Source organism: Anguilla rostrata, chromosome 2 (genome assembly GCF_018555375.3).
Source record: "Anguilla rostrata isolate EN2019 chromosome 2, ASM1855537v3, whole genome shotgun sequence".
NCBI lineage: Eukaryota > Metazoa > Chordata > Actinopteri > Anguilliformes > Anguillidae > Anguilla > Anguilla rostrata.
This window is the reverse complement of record NC_057934.1, coordinates 71,206,937-71,225,616: the sequence shown is the minus strand read 5'-3', so window position 1 is coordinate 71,225,616 and position 18,680 is coordinate 71,206,937. Positions and strand designations below refer to the sequence as shown.

General features: G+C 40.9%; 3 protein-coding genes across 4 annotated transcripts in view; 1 reads left to right on the top strand and 2 right to left on the bottom strand.

Annotated features, from left to right (window-relative positions):
• The first annotated feature begins 412 nt into the window (after positions 1-412).
• LOC135249081 (stonustoxin subunit alpha-like) lies at positions 413-5,618 on the top strand. Its single transcript, XM_064324356.1, has 3 exons — positions 413-499; positions 1,676-1,762; positions 2,746-5,618. The coding sequence occupies exons 2-3, from the start codon at positions 1,678-1,680 to the stop codon at positions 4,170-4,172; spliced, it is 1,512 nt and encodes a 503-aa protein (XP_064180426.1). The 5' UTR covers positions 413-499; positions 1,676-1,677; the 3' UTR covers positions 4,173-5,618.
• Positions 5,619-6,997: 1,379 nt separating this feature from the next.
• Positions 6,998-18,680, bottom strand: part of LOC135249080 (stonustoxin subunit alpha-like) — a 142,934-nt gene continuing 131,251 nt past the window's right edge. The window contains exons 1-3 of one of the 2 annotated variants that reach the window (XM_064324354.1): positions 15,794-15,908; positions 10,700-10,792; positions 6,998-9,092 (exon numbers count right to left, since the gene is read on the bottom strand). In XM_064324354.1, the coding sequence (XP_064180424.1) occupies positions 7,669-9,092; positions 10,700-10,790 (1,515 nt within the window). In that variant the 5' untranslated portion in view covers positions 10,791-10,792; positions 15,794-15,908 and the 3' untranslated portion in view covers positions 6,998-7,668. Of the gene's footprint in view, positions 9,093-10,699; positions 10,793-15,793; positions 15,909-18,680 lie in introns of those variants that run through there. The other variant, XM_064324355.1, reaches the window with a different exon arrangement.
• LOC135248639 (E3 ubiquitin-protein ligase rnf213-alpha-like) overlaps positions 11,476-18,680 on the bottom strand; it is an 11,483-nt gene continuing 4,278 nt past the window's right edge. The window contains exon 4 of the mRNA XM_064323458.1: positions 11,476-11,730. Within this exon, the coding sequence (XP_064179528.1) occupies positions 11,476-11,730 (255 nt within the window). The remainder of the gene's footprint in view (positions 11,731-18,680) is intronic.

Below are 18,680 nucleotides of genomic sequence, written 5' to 3'. Positions count from 1 at the left end.
CAAGTTGAAGTGGTACTATGTTAACTTGCATTGTCCCTATCAATTAAACTATATAAATAAATAAAATAACTTGGAACTGTTCTTCCCTCTAGGGTTTTCAACATACTTGTTCCTGGTTATGGTTATACACTTTGTTGTACATCGCTCTGGATAAGAGCGTCTGCCAAATGCCTGTAATGTAATGTAACGTAATCATGCTGAGACTGTTATTTATGAGTGAACTGAAATACATCTGCCACCAGCCTTGGAAATACAAGGCCAAAAAAGCAATGACGTGGTCTATGACCAGAGGACCACAAAGTTCACATTGGTCTCATCCTCCTCAAAATGGAGAAGTAAGATTATCAGAGATGATGCAATATACTGTATCTTCCAGCCTCACAGGGTATAAATGATCTGTTAGAGAGTTAGACTTGGTTTTTCGCCTTCCTGAGCATCAGAGACCCGGACCCAGAGTTTGCACCAATTTTCTTCTCATCAGAAAAAAGACAATCTGAAGGTAGATATGGATCTCCATGTTCAATACTATGCCTGTTATGCCAGCATTAGATCAGTATATCAGTAGAATGGGTCCACTGTTTGGTTAACCACGACACATGATTCAACATGGGCCAAAGAATATCTTAGGAAACACCATTGACTTGTGGCATTCCACAGTTAATCGTGGTGTTATATTTGTGAGCTTGCTGAAACTGAACCTGCCGAAACTAATTCCCAGCTGGGTGCTGTTGTTTCGTCCTTGAGCAGGGCACTTAACCTAAAGTGCTTTCAGTAAAATATCCAGCCATACACAGTAGATGGATTGGCGTCTGCAACTTCCTTTGCCAAGATAGTCTCTCACCTGTGTGTGTAACTGACTCTATCTGCAAGCCATTGTTGTAGACTGCACACATATTGGAAACAAGAAGTACCGGTACCATGCTCACCACATGTCAATCAAAATTCGATATGGGCTGTACTAGAGACTTTGAGTGGTTGGAGAGTCCTCACAAGGTGTATTTTCTGTCTGCCAGAATGACAACATAGGTACGTAGAGTGCCGCAATGTGATCTGCTATGGAATGAAAAAAATAGAATAGCTTTGACAACATACATACTGTATTTACATCCTGCAGTATGTTTGGTCAAATCCTTCAAGATGACTCATATTTCAGTTAGACAAGCAGCGTCGAGTTCTTGAGGGAATTTCACCACATAGATTGGTTAAACAAGAAAAATTAGATGAAAGAGAATTTTGGATTGCTCCACCCCTAACCATAACCCCTCAACTGATTTTTTTTTAAATTGAATAATTTTGCTGGATGTCTCATTGTATTCATGCTAAGCAGCGTATTGTGTTATTCTCCAAATTAAAGACTAGGCTTTAATTTGTGCACTTTCTACGTGAACACATACAAGTTTTTGTATTGTGTACCTTCATAAAGGTACCTAATGAATATTGTGGAATATAGAGCCAATTGCAAACTGCTCAAATATCTGGTGTTATACAATACAGAGACACAAACTGCATGGCTTGAAGTAGTCCTGAATAGTTCATAGTTCATTACAGCCCCAAAATCTTTATTAGTAACTTGCCAACAATACAAGCCAGGGGCCTCCGTACATTCAGAAAATTTCAGGGCAGGTTTAGCACAATATATGTATAACTGTATATATGCTGCATTTTTTATTCACAGTCATGGATACTCTTCAAATTGCAGCCCTTGGACGCCCCCTGCACCCTGGCATGCTGTATGACTGTCATGGTGACACCTTTATCCCAGGTAATGTACCTGCTAAACACACCTTTATCACAGGTAATGTATCTGTTAAACACACCTACATCCCAGGTAATGTACCTGTTAAACACACCTTTATCACAGGTAATCTATCGGTTAAACACACCTTTATCACAAGTAATGTACCTGTTAAACACACCTGTATCACAGGTAATGTACCTGTTAAACACACCTTTATCCCAGGTAATGTATCTGTTAAACACACCTTCATCACAGGTAATGTATCTGTTAAACACACCTTTATCACAGGTAATCTATCTGTTAAACACACCTTTATCCCAGGTAATGTACCTGTTAAACACTCCTGTATCACAGGTAATGTACCTGTTAAACACACCTTTATCCCTGGTAATGTACCTGTTAAACAGGTGTGTTCTCAGCTACATTACCTGTGATAAAGGTAATGTAGCTGTGAAATACATTTTCATATCAGGTATGATGTCCATTAAACACCTTCATATCAGGTTCTATGCCTATTAACCATATCCCAGGTAAACTATCAGGTAAGGTAACCTTCATTCCAGGTGATGTACCCATTAAACACACTTTTATCACAGGCGATCTACCTGTTAAACACCAAAACCTTCATCCATTATCATACTTTGGATACTGCATGGATATAAGGCCTTAAAACTAAATGGGACATTTAACAACTTTATGCTTTTAAACATGTTATGGTATTCATAAGTATGGTACTCTCAAAATGGTCAGTTATCAATAGGCATTTGCTCCAATCCAGTCATCTTAATTGTTTAAATTATTTTTCTATCACAACTGAGATAAGGGTCATATTGTCCGTTCACCAAATGCTGCCAGTCTGATCATCTCAGGTTTGTTTATTAAAGTATTTGTACGTACTGTACACTGAATATTAATAATTCATGAGAAATCTCTAAATATGTATTTCAGGTGCTTTAATAATAATGAGAATGTTAATAATAAATGAATAAACTTGTTTTCTGTGTTAGGAGTCTCACTGTGGGATCAAGCAGCTATCAAAAAAGATATGAATGTGGAACCACAGCCCCACACGTATCTTGATTTTGTCGCGTCCGACTCAATCACTGAGAAGAGCAAGCTGTTGGACGTGAGTGCCTCCCTGAAAGTCAGCTTTCTGGCAGGGCTGGTGGAGGTGGGAGGGTCGGGCAGTTACCTGAAGAACACCTTGTCCTCCATGCGACAATGCAGGGTCACAATGCAATACAAACAGACGACTGAGTTCAAGCAGCTGACCATGACCCAACTGGGACATGTGACGTACCCCGAAGTGTTTGACCAGAAGACTGCTACCCATTTGGTTACAGCGGTGCTGTACGGGGCTGAGGCCTTCATGGTCTTCGATCAGATGGCTGCCGATGAGAAGGACAAGCAAGAAATTAAGGGGAACATGGATGTGATGGTCAAGAAGCTCCCTAAAGTTGATGTCAGCGGTTCAGGGAAAGTGAACCTGACAGACGAGGAGAAGAAGAAGGTGGAGAATTTCAGCTGCACGTTCCATGGCGATGTTACTCTGGAACAGAACCCTTCGACTTACGAGGAGGCCGTGCTGGTGTACAAAGAGCTCCCGAAGCTGCTGGGGGCGGATGGGAGTAAAGCTGTGCCTGTGAGGGTCTGGCTCTATCCTCTGAAGAACCTGGACTCCAAAGCAGCCCAGCTGGTGACAGGGATCAGCTTGGAGCTGGTATCACGTGTGGAAGTCCTGATGGGCCAGTTGCATGAAGCTGAAATGAGAGCCAACGACTCCATCAGACGGGGTCAGGCCATTAAGGCCACCGACATAACAGACAAGCTGGACAAATTCCAGAACAAACGGACCATTTACACGGAGACCCTCAAGCAGAATCTATGCAAGGTTCTGCCAGCTATCCGGGCGGGGACAGAGAAGGAACAGAAGCTGATCGACATCCTGAAGTTCCATGAGGAATCATCTTTCACTCACGACAAGATGAAAAAATGGCTTGATGACAAAGAGTCTGAAATAGGGGTGCTGGAAGACTATATCAAGTCTCTGCGTCCTTTGGGCTGCCGTGAAATTGTACCGCCTGGGCCTGAGCTGGACAAAGCTATCTTTGATCCAAAATATGAATATTCCTACATCTTCAGCTTCACCTCACTAAAGTACGAGGAACCGTACCTCTCGAACCTACACGAGTGCCTGGCTTCCACAAAGTTCAAGGAAATGGAGGAGATCTCTGTGGCTTGTGACCTCAGCTTCAAAGAGGAGGCCCTGCCTTGGTTCAGGAACCCAGAGAGAATGAGAAAAATGTTGAGTGATTTCGGGGTGGTGTTGCAGTTCCCTCAGTACGCAGCCATCATCAGCTACGTTTCAGACACCTCCTTCCTCGGAGCTTCTATCTTTATTTATCAAAACGGGAAGCTGATATCACAGCGTTGAGGAGAGTGGTGCAGGGCTGCAGAGGAGGCGCAAGAACGGGTGTTACGGAAGGTCCAAGACACACTGGCCACTCAGGAAGAGAAGAAATAAAGTAATTGAAAATAAGAAAGCTGGCATGGATGGCCCCTCTGGAAACCCCCCCCCCCCCCCCCCTCGCTTTCTCTCTTAAATTTTCACATTTCAAATTCAAATGCTTTATTGCATGACATATTTAAAAACACATATTTCCAAATCATAGTGACAACAAAAATCATCAACCATGCTAAAAAAAAAAACAAACAAAAAAAACAACAAGAATAACAGCATAAATGACAGTAACTCTGTCTTTCTGTCTCTTGCTGTTTCTGTTTCTTTCACTCACTCACTCTCTCTTTGTCTCTTTCTTTCTCTCTCTCCCTCTCTCACACACACACACATACACAAGCACACATTCAATTAAATAAAATAAATTGCCTTTTGTTGTTTAATAATCAGACCTAAAGTTTTACAATCAGAGTTCAGTTTGATAATCAGATCTTTCTCTGAATTGTGTAAAGTGTCTGAAGATCTTTGTGATTTTTTTTTTTTGTTTTTTTTTTTGATCCTGGTCCCGGGCCCTCTCCCGCCCCTCAGACAAATTTTTGGACTAATCTCTTGTGCCCTTGAGCAAGCTACTTAACCTGCATTGCTTCAGTATATGTCCAGCTCCATGAATGGATGCATGAATGCTATGTAGAATGCTGTGTGCGTTAGTCACTCTGGATAAGAGCGTCTGCTAAATGCTTGTAATGTAATGTAATCAGTATCTCTGGAACTGCTGAATGTTTTGCCATTATTGCAGCTTCACATTCTGGGTTTCCCCAGTCTCATTTGACTGAATATTTAGTGAATAATTGAGTAATTTGAATAATATGTATAATCAATAGTGAGTAATTTTAATGATCTGTGCCTGACTACCCTGGATGCAATTGCACCATTCAAAACTAAGACTTACATTGTACTTGTATCGTTATCTTGATCTTGTAGCTTGTTGTCATGCCTCCTAGTTTGACTTAACATTACTCTCTGACCTAGCCTATGCTTACTGTGTGAACTGGACTTAATGTGTTCATGGCTTTGAATAACTGTTGCATAAAGAGTATTGTACCTAATTCGACCTGTGTTTTGTAGTTGTTCCAATGACCATCGGTATGCACTTATTGTACGTCGCTTTGGATAAAAGCATCTGGATTGCATTTAAGAGTAGTCCAAAGAAACATTCAGTAAGAATCTGCTTAACTGTTCTCCTGGTACTGTAGTTAGTTGGTACGGAATCATTTGGTTATGTACTTTGTTAGTGAACATGTTTGTTTATTTGGCTTGGCCAGCATCCTGTGTTCAGCTACAGGTATTGAATGATTTCACATTTGCTCTTGCTGTCTAAACCGGTGACTATTCTTATTAATAAATCATCACACTTTCACCACATCTCGTTTTCAGCCCATCTGCAACTTCACAAATACCTAGAACAGTTATAAACCCCATGAGAGCTGGTGCATGTGTTCTTAGGTGCAACAGTGTCCCAGGCACTGTGGTATGTATGCTCGAATTTCAGAGTCAGCCCCACACTGTCATGGTTCTGGGGTGTAGTGGCCTTGTGCTGCCACTAGAAGGCACCTGGCCTTTGAGAAGTTCTTAATTTGTTCCAGGTGTCTGATTTCCCAATTATTTTCACCTGGGGAGGTGCCTTTAAAAGCACTGACAGAACAGCCATCGGCGCTTCTGTGTAAAATCCTGTTTAAACACAAAGCCGGTACGGTAGAGGTATAGGTGCTCGGTGGACGGTTTACTGAACTGTGTTGTGGTTGGTTCTGGGTCCTCTTAAGGCGAGTCAGTCTCTTAGCGCAGTGGGCGCATTCTGACACCTTAAGAGCATTTATACTTTTATTTTGAGCTCGTGTGAGCCGGTGGGTATCGGGACGTTGTCCCGGGTAATGTATTTTGTTTGTGTTTTTCTGAGCTGCGTCTCAGGGTTTTCTTTTCGCTGAGTAAGTTTTGCTACTCAGTTGTCTTTTCTTTTGAGACCAGTTTTGGGTTTGGTACCAGAGCTTCGCCTCTGTACCACTGGTCCTTTTCTTTTTTCGCCCTGGTTTTCACGGGTCGCTTTTGGTTTCGCGAGCCTGTTTTACGGCTGGACAAGGGGGTCCTTCGGAGTGGTTTTTGACTCCGTGTTTTTTTGTTGTTGTTTAGGATCCTTTGTGTGCGGGAGTTGCTCTCCCAAGGATCTTATTTGTTTTGTGTTTTACTTTCGGGTGTTCCCCTTCCTTTGTCCTTCGGGACTTTGTGGCTAACGCTTCCGGTAGCGTCAGCTTTTCGTTCCCCTATATTCGTCGCTTCTGGTTCTCCAACACCCCCACGCCGTTATACACACCTCACTTATAGCTAGGTAAAAGTTGCAAGACAATTCTGTTTTAACACTAGATTCTAAGTCAAATACAGAATTAGGTAACACGCTTAAGGACCTCTGAGTTTCTATTTTTTTTTTTAAGTCATAGATTTTCAGTCGTAAGGCTGCTGAGTACCAACCAGATAGCCCTGCTACAGCTGAGGTCAAAGGTTTACATGTACCTCGGCTAAAGATATTCAAACTCAGTTTGCCATCTCAGGACACGCCTGGGAATACCTGTGTAGACGGGGGAAACTACGACTCACAACTTATACACCCCAAATTTAACAGGTCAGGTGTCTTCCAGGAATTGTTTTTCATGCAGTGCTGAGTGACTGCACAGTTATATCACATGTGAAGCCTAAGTCTGAGACTTAAAGTGTTAAATATTCACATTGCAAGTAATAATATTACATTAATATTAATGTTTAAAAGTTTTATTGTCATTTTTGTAACATCAGTATCAAGTGATTTATACATTAATCAATCACATTAATCAATATTAAACAAAACATGAATCAATATTGAACATAAAACAATCAAAGAAATCAGCATGCATACAACAATACTATTATCGTGGTAACTATTGTTATTATGATTATTATGATGTAAAATCAAAACAAAAAATAACATGAAAATCTTTAGACATTAAACACAGTTGAGAGAAAGATCTGATTATCAAACTTAACTGTGATTACAAAATTTCATCTTCGATTATTCAACAAAATTATGCTAGGGAATGTGTGTGTGAGAGAGAGAGAGATTGAGATTTAAAAACCCCTTTTATTGGGACATTGTTCAACCACAGAAATTACTGTACTTCAAAATAAAAATAATAGACAAGCAACATAGATAGAAAAACTATCAAAAAACTAACCACAGGCAGAAAAGAGAGAATAGATAAAGAGAGAGAGAGAGAGAGAGAGCGATAGCAAGAAACATAGAAGCAGCAAGAGAGAGGCAAATCCATCCATGCCACCTTTCTTATTTTCTGTTACTTTTCTTCTTCTCTTCCTGAGTAGCCAGAGTGTCTTCGACCTTCCTTCCACCCGTCTTGTGCATCCTCTGCAGCCCTACCCTGCACCTCCCCCTTCATAACTTTTGTATCAGGTCCCCTTTGTCATACATAAAAATAGAAGCTCCGTGGAACGGGGTGTTTGATTTGTAGCTAATGCATCTGTATGCAGGGTCATTCATATATGACTTAAAATCCTCCAGTACATTTCTCATTCTCTCAGACACATCTGGGTTCCTGAACCACGGCAGGGCCTCCTCTTTGAAGCTGAGGTCACGAGCCACAGAGATCTCCTCCATTTTCTTGAACCTTGTTGAATTCAGGCACTCGTGGAGGTTTGAGAGGTACGGTTCCTCATACTGCAGTGAGGTGAAGTTGAAGATGTAGACAGTTTCGTTTTGGGGATCAAAGAGAACTTTGTTCATCTCAGGCCCGTGTGGCACAATTGGAATTTTTTTCAGAGGACTGATGTAACTTTCCAAGACCCCTATTTCAGACTCTTTGTCATCAAGCCATTTTTTCATTTTGTCATGAGTGAAAGATGATTCTTCATGGAACTTCAGGATGTTGACCAGCTTCTGTTCCTCCGCTGTACCCTCCCGGATAGCTGGCAGAACCTTACTTATATTCTGCAGAAGGGTCTCAGTGTAAACGGTCCGTTTGTCTTGGAATTTGTACAGCTTGTCTGTTACATCAGTGGCCTTGATAGCCAGACACCGTTTGATTGAGTCGTTGGCTCTCATTTCAGCTTCATGCAACTGGCCCATCACCGCTTCCAAACGTGTCACCTGATCCGTGCAGATCTCTCTCACCAGCTGGGCTGCTTTGGAGTCCAGGTTCGTCAGAGGATAGAGCCAGACCCTCACAGGCACAGCTTTACTCCCATCCGCCCCCAGCAGCTTCGGGAGCTCTTTGTACACCAGCACGGCCTCCTCGTAAGTCGAAGGGTTCTGTTCCAGAGTAACATCACCATGGAACGTGCAGTTGAAATTCTCCACCTTCTTCTTCTCTTCGTCTGTCATGACCACTTTCCCTGAACCACTGATCTCAATAGTAGGGATCTTCTTAATCATCACGTCCATGTTCCCCTGAATATCTTGCTTGTCCTTCTCATCAGAAGACATCTGATCGAAGACCATGAAGGCCTCAGCCCCGTACAGCACCGCTGTGACCACATGGGTAGCAGTCTTCTGGTCAAACACTTCGGGGTACGTCACATGTCCCAGTTGGGCCATGGTCAGGTGCTTGAACTCAGTCGTCTGTTTGTATTGCATCGTGACCCTGCATTGTCGCATGGAGGACAAGGTGTCCTTCAGGTAACTGCCCGACCCTCCCACCTCCACCAGCCCTGCCAGAAAGCTGGCTTTCAGGGAGGCACTCACGTCCATCAGGTCGGTCTTCTCAGTGATCGAGTCGGACGCGACATAATGAAAACACGTGTTGGGCTGTGGTTTCACATTCATATCTTTATCGATAGCTGCTTGATCCCACAGTGTGACTCCTAACACAGAAGAAAATTCTGTCATTGATCATTATCACCATCATTATCCATAGATAAAAACAACTAAAACACTGCAAGTATAAAGGTTCTAATGAATAATACATATTCACTGTATATATAAATACTTTATTAACACACCACAGGTAGTCAGATTGGAAGGATTTAGTAAACTGAGGCAATATGACCTTGATCTCAAAAAAATTGAGAAAATAAGATGACTGGATTGGAGCAAATGCCTAGTGATAACTTATCGTCTTGAGAGACAAGTTATGAATTCTATTACAGCATAACCTTGTTAAATTAACCATTTATTTTTAATGTCTTATATCCATGCTGATAAAGGTGTGACAATGGCTGAAGGTATTTGTGTTTATCGCCTGGGTAAAAAGTCTGTTTGAAACATACATTACTTGGGTTATAGGTGCATTTAACAGGTACATTACCTGGGACATATGTGTGTTTAACTGGTACATTACCTGTGATAAAGGCGTGTGTGTAACAGGTACATTACCTGGGATAAAGGTGTGTTTAACAGGTACATTACCTGGGATAAAGGTGTTTTAGCAGGTACATTACCTGGGATAAAGGTGTGTTTAACAGGTACATTACCTGTGATAAAGGTGTTTTTAACAGGTACATTACCCGTGATAAAGGTGTGTTTAACAGGTACATTACCTGTGATAAAGGTGTTTTTAACAGGTACATTACCTGGGATAAAGGTGTGTTTAGCAGGTACATTACCTGTGATAAAGGTGTCCTTAACAGGTACATTACAGGGAATAAGGTTGTGTTTAGCAGGTACATTACCTGGGATAAAGGTGTGTGTTTAGTAAGTACATTACCTGTGATAAAGGTGTGTTTCAGTTACCTGATAAGGTGTAACAGGTACATTACCTGGGATGAAGGTGTGCTTAGCAGGTACATTACCTGGGATAAAGGTGTGTTTAACAGGTACATTACCTGGGATGAATGTGTGCTTAGCAGGTACATTACCCGTGATAAAGGTGTGTTTAGCAGGGACATTACCTGGGATGTAGGTGTTTTTAACAGGTACATTACCCGTGATAAAGGTGTGTTTAACAGGTACATTACCCGTGATAAAGGTGTGTTTAACAGGTACATTACCTGTGATACAGGAGTGTTTAACAGGTACTTACCTCTGATAAAGGTGTGTTTAACAGGTACATTACCTGGGATAAAGGTGTGTTTAACAGGTACATTACCTGTGATAAAGGTGTGTTTAACAGGTACATTACCTGTGATAAAGGTGTGTTTAACAGGTACATTACCTGTGATAAAGGTGTGTTTAACAGGTACATTACCTGGGATAAAGGTGTGTTTAACAGGTACATTACCTGGGATAAAGGTGTGTTTAACAGGTACATTACCTGTGATAAAGGTGTGTTACGTACATTACCTGATGAGGTGTGTTAACAGGTACATTACCTGGGATAAAGGTGTGTTTAACAGGTACATTACCGTGATAAAGGTGTTTTAACAGGTACATTACCTGGATAAAGGTGTGTGTTAACAGTAATTACCTGGGATGTAGGTGTTTTTAACAGGTACATTATCTGGGATAAAGGTGTGTTTAGCAGGTACATTACCTGGGATAAAGGTCTCACTGCGACAGTCATACAGCATGCCAGGGTGCAGGGGGCGTCCGAGGGCTGCAGTTTCAATAGCCTCAGATTCCATGACTGTGAACAAGAACACAAACTGCTCAGTGTTGAACAGTAAATATTTTGAATGTATTTACAGCCCTTACATTTTTATAATTAACTTGCCATAATTCATACCAGGAGTCACGGTAAATTATGACATTATCAGGGCAGATGCAGTACATTTCAATGAAATTGTGTCATTGTCCCAATACTTTTGCATTGAAATGTATATACTGTACATACAGTGCCCTCTGTAATATTTGGACAAAGACATGTTTTTTTATTGATCTGGCTCTGCACTCCCTAATTTTATATTTAAAATCAAGCAATACATTAAAGAGCAGATTCTTAGCTTTCATTAAAGGGCTTTATTTAATATACTGTACATTTTGTTCCCACCAACAAGAAATTACAGCATTTTTTTATACATGTTCTGATCTGGTCGTTGTGTTCTTGAGGCTCATCTGAAGTTGTGCTGGTGCAGTGTTCTTTTTATGGTAGGCATTGATTGGGGAAGGGTGGGGGCAGAGTGGAAGAATGGCACAAGCAATAGGGAAAAGGCAATGTTTGTTCTTAAAATCCATCCATCCATCTATTTTCGCCTGAACCAGACAACAGGGCAAGCAGAGCAGTCCAGACGTCCCTCCCCCCAGCGACTTCCGCCAAATCAGCTCGGTGGAACCCAGGCCAGCCGGTGGATGTAATCCCTCCAGCGTGTCCTAGGTCTGCCCCTGGGTCTCCTCCCTGGGTCTCCTCCCTGGTGGTCTTGTTGGAAACACCTCCAGAGGGAGGCGGCAAGGAGGCAACCTTATCAGATGCCCGGAGCACCTCAACTGCCTCCTTTCAGTGCCGAAGAGCAGTGGCTCTACTCTGAGGTCCTCCCGGATGGCTGAGCTCCTCACCGTATCAAGGAGAGTAAGCCCTGTTACTCTAGAGGGAAACCCCATTTCAGCCGCTGTATTCGCGATCCCACTCTTTCGGGCAGTACGCATAGCTTGTGACCACAGGTGAGAGTAGGGAAGAAGTGGTAAATCGGCAGAGTCTGTTATTGTTGTCAGTTTGAAATGACCTTTAAACATGTCACATTGTAACATGTTAACATCACCACCCACTCAGGGTCTTCAGTGCAACCCATCTCCCATTCTGATTGGTGGAACTGTGGCGAGCATGGTACTGGTGCTTCATTGTTTCCAGGATGTGCGCAGTCTACAGCAGTGGCTTGCAGAAGCAGTCAGTTACCAACACACAGGTGAGATATTACCTTGGAAGTCGCAGGTTCTAAGGGTCACCTGTAGCGTGCTTAGCTGGAGTATAAAACCTCAGATTTTAGCCACTGGACCACAGAACCGCATTACAACTGGAGCAGCTCTGTGAATATGTGAAATAAGTATTAGCTGCTGTAACGGTTGTAATGCAGAGCTGTGGCCTAGGTACTTAAACCCAAGGCTTAAACTCCAAACCAACGTCTAACTGGCTTTGTGGTCAAAAACACTGACGTTACTGGTATTCCCTTAAATATCATTAGCTAGTAGACTGGCCAAGACTAGAGGGTCCATTAATTTTATTTGTAAAGTGCACCATGAAAAAAAAACGGGTGGAAAAAGCTTGGTATTTATTTAATTTTATTTAATTAATGAATAGAATATTTGTGATGCAGCGGCACCTGCTATCTCCGGTAGCCATGTAGCTTGCTCTGTTAGCTATAAAGGCAGCTAACAAGGCTATCTGCCTATCTACATACGTAGATGCTGTGAATATACACAATGGACCTTGTAGTTGTTACAGTTGCTGATCAGCTAAAGAAAGTGAACATTTCAATAGATGCTCACTTTGCTATCAAGCTACCCAGATAGGCAGTGACTCTAGGCTGGATCTTTGCCATTTCAGGCCCTGCTGACTTTATTTACAGTGGGCTCCAGAATTATTGGCACCCTTAATAAAAATGAAGAAAAAAGGCTGCATATAATAAATAATAATAATAATAATAATAACTTTATTTATGTAGCACCTTTCATACAGAGCATGTAGCTCAAAGTGCTTTGACAGATCAACACAGCCATACCACAATATTAGAATAAAAACATATCACCAAATCACAATGAACCATATCACAACAATGAGTAAAACAAAAAATAATAAATAAAATAAATAAATAAATAAAAGGAGTAGAAAATGGTATCTTTAATTGTATTCCAAGTTAAATGACACAGATAATAATCTATATGTTATGTTAAAACATATGGGAAAACTATATACTTTTATTATAAATTTACTCTCATGCTTCAATGTTTTTTTATTCAGTAATCTAATTTTTTCTGAAAACCATTGGTGCCATAATTATTGGCACCCCTAACAATTATTGTAAGTAAAATCAAACAAAATGAAATTGGCAATACAATTTTACTCTATTTAGTTCATCTCAGTCTAAAGGAACTATATTGTGTCATTCCATCACTTCCAGTTTCACTAGAGAATAAAAATAACGTAACAAGCATACAAAATCCCTTTGTCATCCATCAGCATGGGAAAAGCCAAATAACCGTCAATTCAGAAGAGACCGATGGTAATTTACCGTTACAAGTCTGGTAATGGGTACAAAAGACATAAACTGTTATACATACCACTTAGCACTGTAAGGGCAATAATAAAAAGGTGTAAAACATATGGAATGGTTGCAAATTTTCCAGGAAGAGGAAGCAAGTGCATGGTGTCCCCACGGACGGTGAGGAAGATGGTGAGGGAGGCCATTAATAACCCAAGGATCGCTGTTTAAGTATTGCAGAGATTGGTTTGTTTCTTGCGGTCAACAAGTCTAAAAAAATCATAAAATGGCACCTCCATACCAACTAACTCTTTGGAAGTGTGGCACGAAGACAGCCTTACTGAGCACAATAAACAAAACCAAGAATCTGGAGCTTGCCAAACCTCATTGGAATTATGACTGGAAGAGAGTGCTATTGTCAGATGAGACCAAAATTGAACGTTTTGGCCATACACACCATCAACATGTTTGGCGGCAAAAGAGGAATGCATACATTACATTACATTTATTTCGCAGACGCTTTTATCCAAAGCGACGTACAAAAACTGCATATCATGGTCATAGACAATTGCTAAACACAGGTTCAGTAAGGTACAATACTTATTTTGTACAGCTATTTCTAGCCAAGAACACAGTTTACACACTGAACACTATTCTGACCTAACCTCTGCAAAGCCAACTAGGCAGAAGAATAAGCTACAGTATTAGGACAAATACAAATTACCAAAAGGTGCTGGGATGGGGCAACATGTAACAAGTGTCATGAAAGGGGGGGGAGGTTTTTTTTAAAGAGTGAAATATACAGCGTGGTGGTGGTTAGTCTAGGTCTAGTCTAGTCTTCAGTCCACGGCGGAAGGTGGGTAGTGAGGGGGAGGTTCGGAGAGGGACGGGGAGTTCGTTCCACCACTGGGGAGTTAGGGTGGAGAAGCTCTGTGATCCCTTTGGGCGGGTGGGAGGGGTTACAAGGCGCCCTGCTGCCGCAGAGCGGAGTGGTCGAGCAGGCACATAGAATCGAGTCATGTCCTGCAAGTAGATGGGGGCTGTCCTGTTAGCAGCAGTGTAGGCAAGGGTCAGGGCTTTGAGGAGAAGCACCTCATACCTACTGTCAGATATGGAGGTGGGTCATTGATATTTTGGAGATGTTTTGCTGGCAGTGGTCCCGGGTCACTATTTTAGATCAACGGCACAATGAATTCAACAAAGTACCAGGAAATTCTGGAAGAAAATTTGGTTGTCTCTGCTAAGAAGCTAGGACTTGATCATAGGTAGATTGTCCAGCAGGACAATGACTCCAATCATACATCAAAATCTAAACAGAAATGCTTAAGTGAAATGAACATCCATGTTTTCCAATGGCCATCTCAGTCTCCAGATTTAAATTCTATAAAAAACCTGTGGTCTGAACTAAAGAGGGGGGGTCCATAAGCGCAAACCCAAAAGTATCAATGATTCTGAAAAGTTCTACATGGAGCAATGGTCAAAGATCCTTCCAAATGTGCTCTCTAACCTTATCACAAATTATAGGAAAAGACTCATGGCTGTCATCTTTGCCAGGGGTGTTTTCACAAAGTATTAAACCAGGGGTGCCAATAATTGTGGAACCTGTTTTTTGAGGAAATATTTTTTTTATTTAAAAAATGTAAGACTTTGGTTGATTCCAATGAATCATTAATCAAGCACACTAGTTTACACGTGTTGGAAAATAAAGCTTATGTCAATAACTATATTATTTTTTAGTTTAGCATTTTTTTTTTTTAGCATTTTTTGTGCATATTTATCAAGGGTGCCAATAATTCTGGAGCCCGCTGTAGCTACAAAGTGTGACGTTTCCACCATATGCACTGAGCCATATTTAATGTGGCTTTGTCATCTGGCAAGTTCCCAGCTAGCTAGCTGTGTTACTATCATCCGACCAACAAGAAGCAAAGCAAAATAATATTATTTTAAAACTGAATATTATACTTTGATTACAGGACTGTCGATATGTGTTAAATATTTGACCCTCATCCATTGTCTTTAACAATTTTTCTGAAGTCAGTTTGCTTGTTTGTCCTCAAAAGTGTTTTCACCAACGTAATTGCATTAGATTATAGCATTGAGCAGACTTATCCAGAAGGATTTACATAGATTACATTCAATCCATATGCTCCATATGGCTGGATATTTTATTGAAGCAATTCCGTTGAAGCACTAGTCAGCTGGAATTCAAGCCCACAATCCTAAGAGCTGAAGACCCAGTTCCCACACCAATATACTACACTAGTGATGTGGTCAAGAAGGTTTAATTTCAGCAAGCTCACAAATAGAACATCACAAGAAAGTCTGGAATGCAATGAGACAGTGGTTTTCCTAAAATAAGCCTAAGCTTTGGTCTATGTTGAATCATGTGCCATGTCTAACCAAACAAGAAGGTCCACTGTTGAGCAGTTCTATTGATAAACAGCACTGAAGGTGGCCCGACAGGCATGGTATTAAATGTGGAGATTCATATCTACCTTCAAATCGTCTTCTTTTTTCTGACTAGAAGAAAATTGGTGCAAACTCTGTGTCCAGGTCTGAGATCCTCAGGAAAGTGAAGAACTCTCAGATCATTTATACCCTGTGCAGCCAGCACATGTGCTATATTGCATAAGGACGGAGTGTGGCGCAGTGGGTAAGGAACTGCGCTTGTAACCGAAAGGTCGTAGGTTCGAATCCCGGGTAAGGACACTGCCGTTGTACCCTTGAGCAAGGTACTTAACCTGCATTGCTTCAGTATATATCCAGCTGTATAAATGGATACAATGTAAAGTGCTAAGTAAAAAGTTGTGTAAGTCGCTCTGGATAAGAGCGTCTGCTAAATGCCTATAATGTAATGTATAATGTAATGTAATGTAATCTCTGGTAATCTTAGTTCTCCTTTCTGAGGACGATGAGACGAGCTTCAGCAACCCACAGCCTGTTCTCTTGCATATATATTATTCTTCTTATTCTTATTCTTATTCTTATTAGTGTGGTTGCTTCAGCAACCCACAGCCTGTTCTCTTACATACTTATTATTCTTCTTATTCTTATTCTTATTCTTATTAGTGTGGTTGCTTCAGCAACCCACAGCCTGTTCTCTTGCATATTTATTATTCTTCTTATTCTTATTCTTATTAGTGTGGTTGCTTCAGCAACCCACAGCCTGTTCTCTTGCATGCTAATTATTCTTGAATGACTGAATGAATGAATTTATTTGACAGTTTAAAATGGTTGAGAATAACACATGAAAGCCAGCAGTCTTCTAACAGTCGAACATAGATATGACAAAACATCCAATACAACACAGTTAATGCAATACAAACAGATTGACCCAACAATACATTCACCACAGGACATACAGCATACTGGATGACTGGCAGATTCTATTATAAAAACAATTATGGTTACACAGTATTTAACAGCCATCTTTTTATGGATAATCTATAAGTATACTCCGATGCACATGATTTAAATTCAGAGGGAAGTCTATTTCACAGAACTGCAGTCCTGTACAAAAAGTCATTCTTCCCCATTAGGCTCTTGAATATACAGGGGAGGCTGCCTCTGGTTGCATTACCATAGATCATTACCATAGATCATTACCATAGATCATTACCATAGATGTTTCTGATGCGAGTAAAATAATTTACTAAATAACTTGGTGCAGAGCTATCAAGCTGGAAATCCCAATATTCAGCTTGGTTCAGAGCACTGTGCTTGTTCAAATCTTTTTGAAATTCCGAATAGTTTTGCAAATATTTAAAGTTTTTTGGGAAACAAGTCCCATAGAGAATGAATGGGGAATGAAAAGTACGTTGCTACAATGGCACACGTTGAACCATAGTACATGAGGAAGGAGAAGGAGAAGGAGAAGGAGAAGGAGAAGGAGAAGGAGAAGGAGAAGGAGAAGGAGAAGAGAAGGAAGGAGAAGGAGAAGAGAAGGAGAAGGAGAAGAGAAGAGAAGGAGAAGGAGAAGGAGAAGGAGAAGGAGAAGGAGAAGAGAAGAGAAGAAAGAAAGAAGAGAAGAAGAAGAAGAAGAAGAAGAAGAAGAAGAAGAAGAAGAAGAAAAGAAGAAGAAGAAAAGAAGAAGAAGAAGAAGAAGAAGAAGAGAAGAAGAGAAGAAGAAGAAGAAGAAGAAGAAGAAGAAGAAGAAGAAGAAGTGCCTTGCTAAAAATTTACAAAGAAGTACTCATCTTCAGCATCCCCATACTCCTCCTCTTCCTCAGTAAGAGTAAGAGTGAAACTAAAAACACACAAGAAGGAGGAAGTGGAAGAAGAAGCTGAAGGGGAAGAAGGGGAAAAAAGAGAAGGTGAGAGGGAACGAAAGAACATTCTGGTAAAGAGGTAACTATAGGCTGTGGAATTTTTTTTTTATTATTTCCTTTGCACTTGTGGCCATTTAGCCATTTACTGTCTTTAAATATTATTTTTGTATAAAGCCATACACTCTGTGGAACACCTAGCCTCCAGGTTTGTATGCCTGTGGTGAAAAAATACACCGTGTCTGTGTTTGGTGGAAATAAACCCAGAGTTACATTAACAAGTAAAGCGTAGTGTTGCTGTTTGCTGGGGTTCAGTTTGTAACAATATGATTTTGTAATTCATTTATTGTTGTTTTCCTTGTCAGTTGTTGTGGTGAAGTGTGCCCTCCAGATGCGAACCATGCACCATAAATTAGTCCATAGTCTTCCTGGTCTTTTTGTGGAATTGAAGAATGGCAGAGTAAAATTACGGCAGTCTGAAAAAGCTAAAGGTACGATTACTAGAATTAACCTGTTATTTTACCCTGACAAAAAGTGCGGAAGGTGATTTCCAGTTTGCTTTTACTGTATCACCAATGTGAATTACGCAGAACTACCGCATACCTCACATAACTGTATCAAACGTTTTGAGTCAATTACAACGGGCTAAGAAAATCCGGAAGAAAATATTCAGCAACCGAATTAATCTGTTTGAATGTTTTAGTACGTAATATGCTGTCCCAGCACGAATGCTTAGCATTTTATAAAACGAATACTAAAGCAAGAAAAGAACAGAAGAGCACACGTTATAATTCCAAGACGTTGGCAGGCTATAACCAAAAGTAGGCTACTTCGCCGCATAACATACAAGTTTGATTTGAAGTTATTATGAAAATAAATTGGTTTGCGCCTGCATATTTTCAAACATGGCGCCTGAAAATAGACACAAAAAAATCCCGTGAGTACTCGACCAATCAGAAATGTTCAGCGCTGCAAGCTCCACCCAAAAGGTTCCTGTACTTTCGGAAAGTACTACCCCCCCCGCAGGAACCTTTTGGGGGGTAAAACAAAGCCCCCAGAACTAAATTTAGACCCTAGTTCCTGCGGTGGAAATGCACTGAGTTCCTCAAAAGGTTCC

Excerpts from the sequence above, each read along its gene's own strand:
- LOC135249081 (XM_064324356.1), top strand. The coding sequence starts at position 1,678 with ATGGATACTCTTCAAATTGCAGCCCTTGGACGCCCCCTGCACCCTGGC. Across the intron at positions 1,763-2,745 it reads TGGTGACACCTTTATCCCAG|GAGTCTCACTGTGGGATCAA; the intron begins GTAATGTACCTG and ends TTTCTGTGTTAG.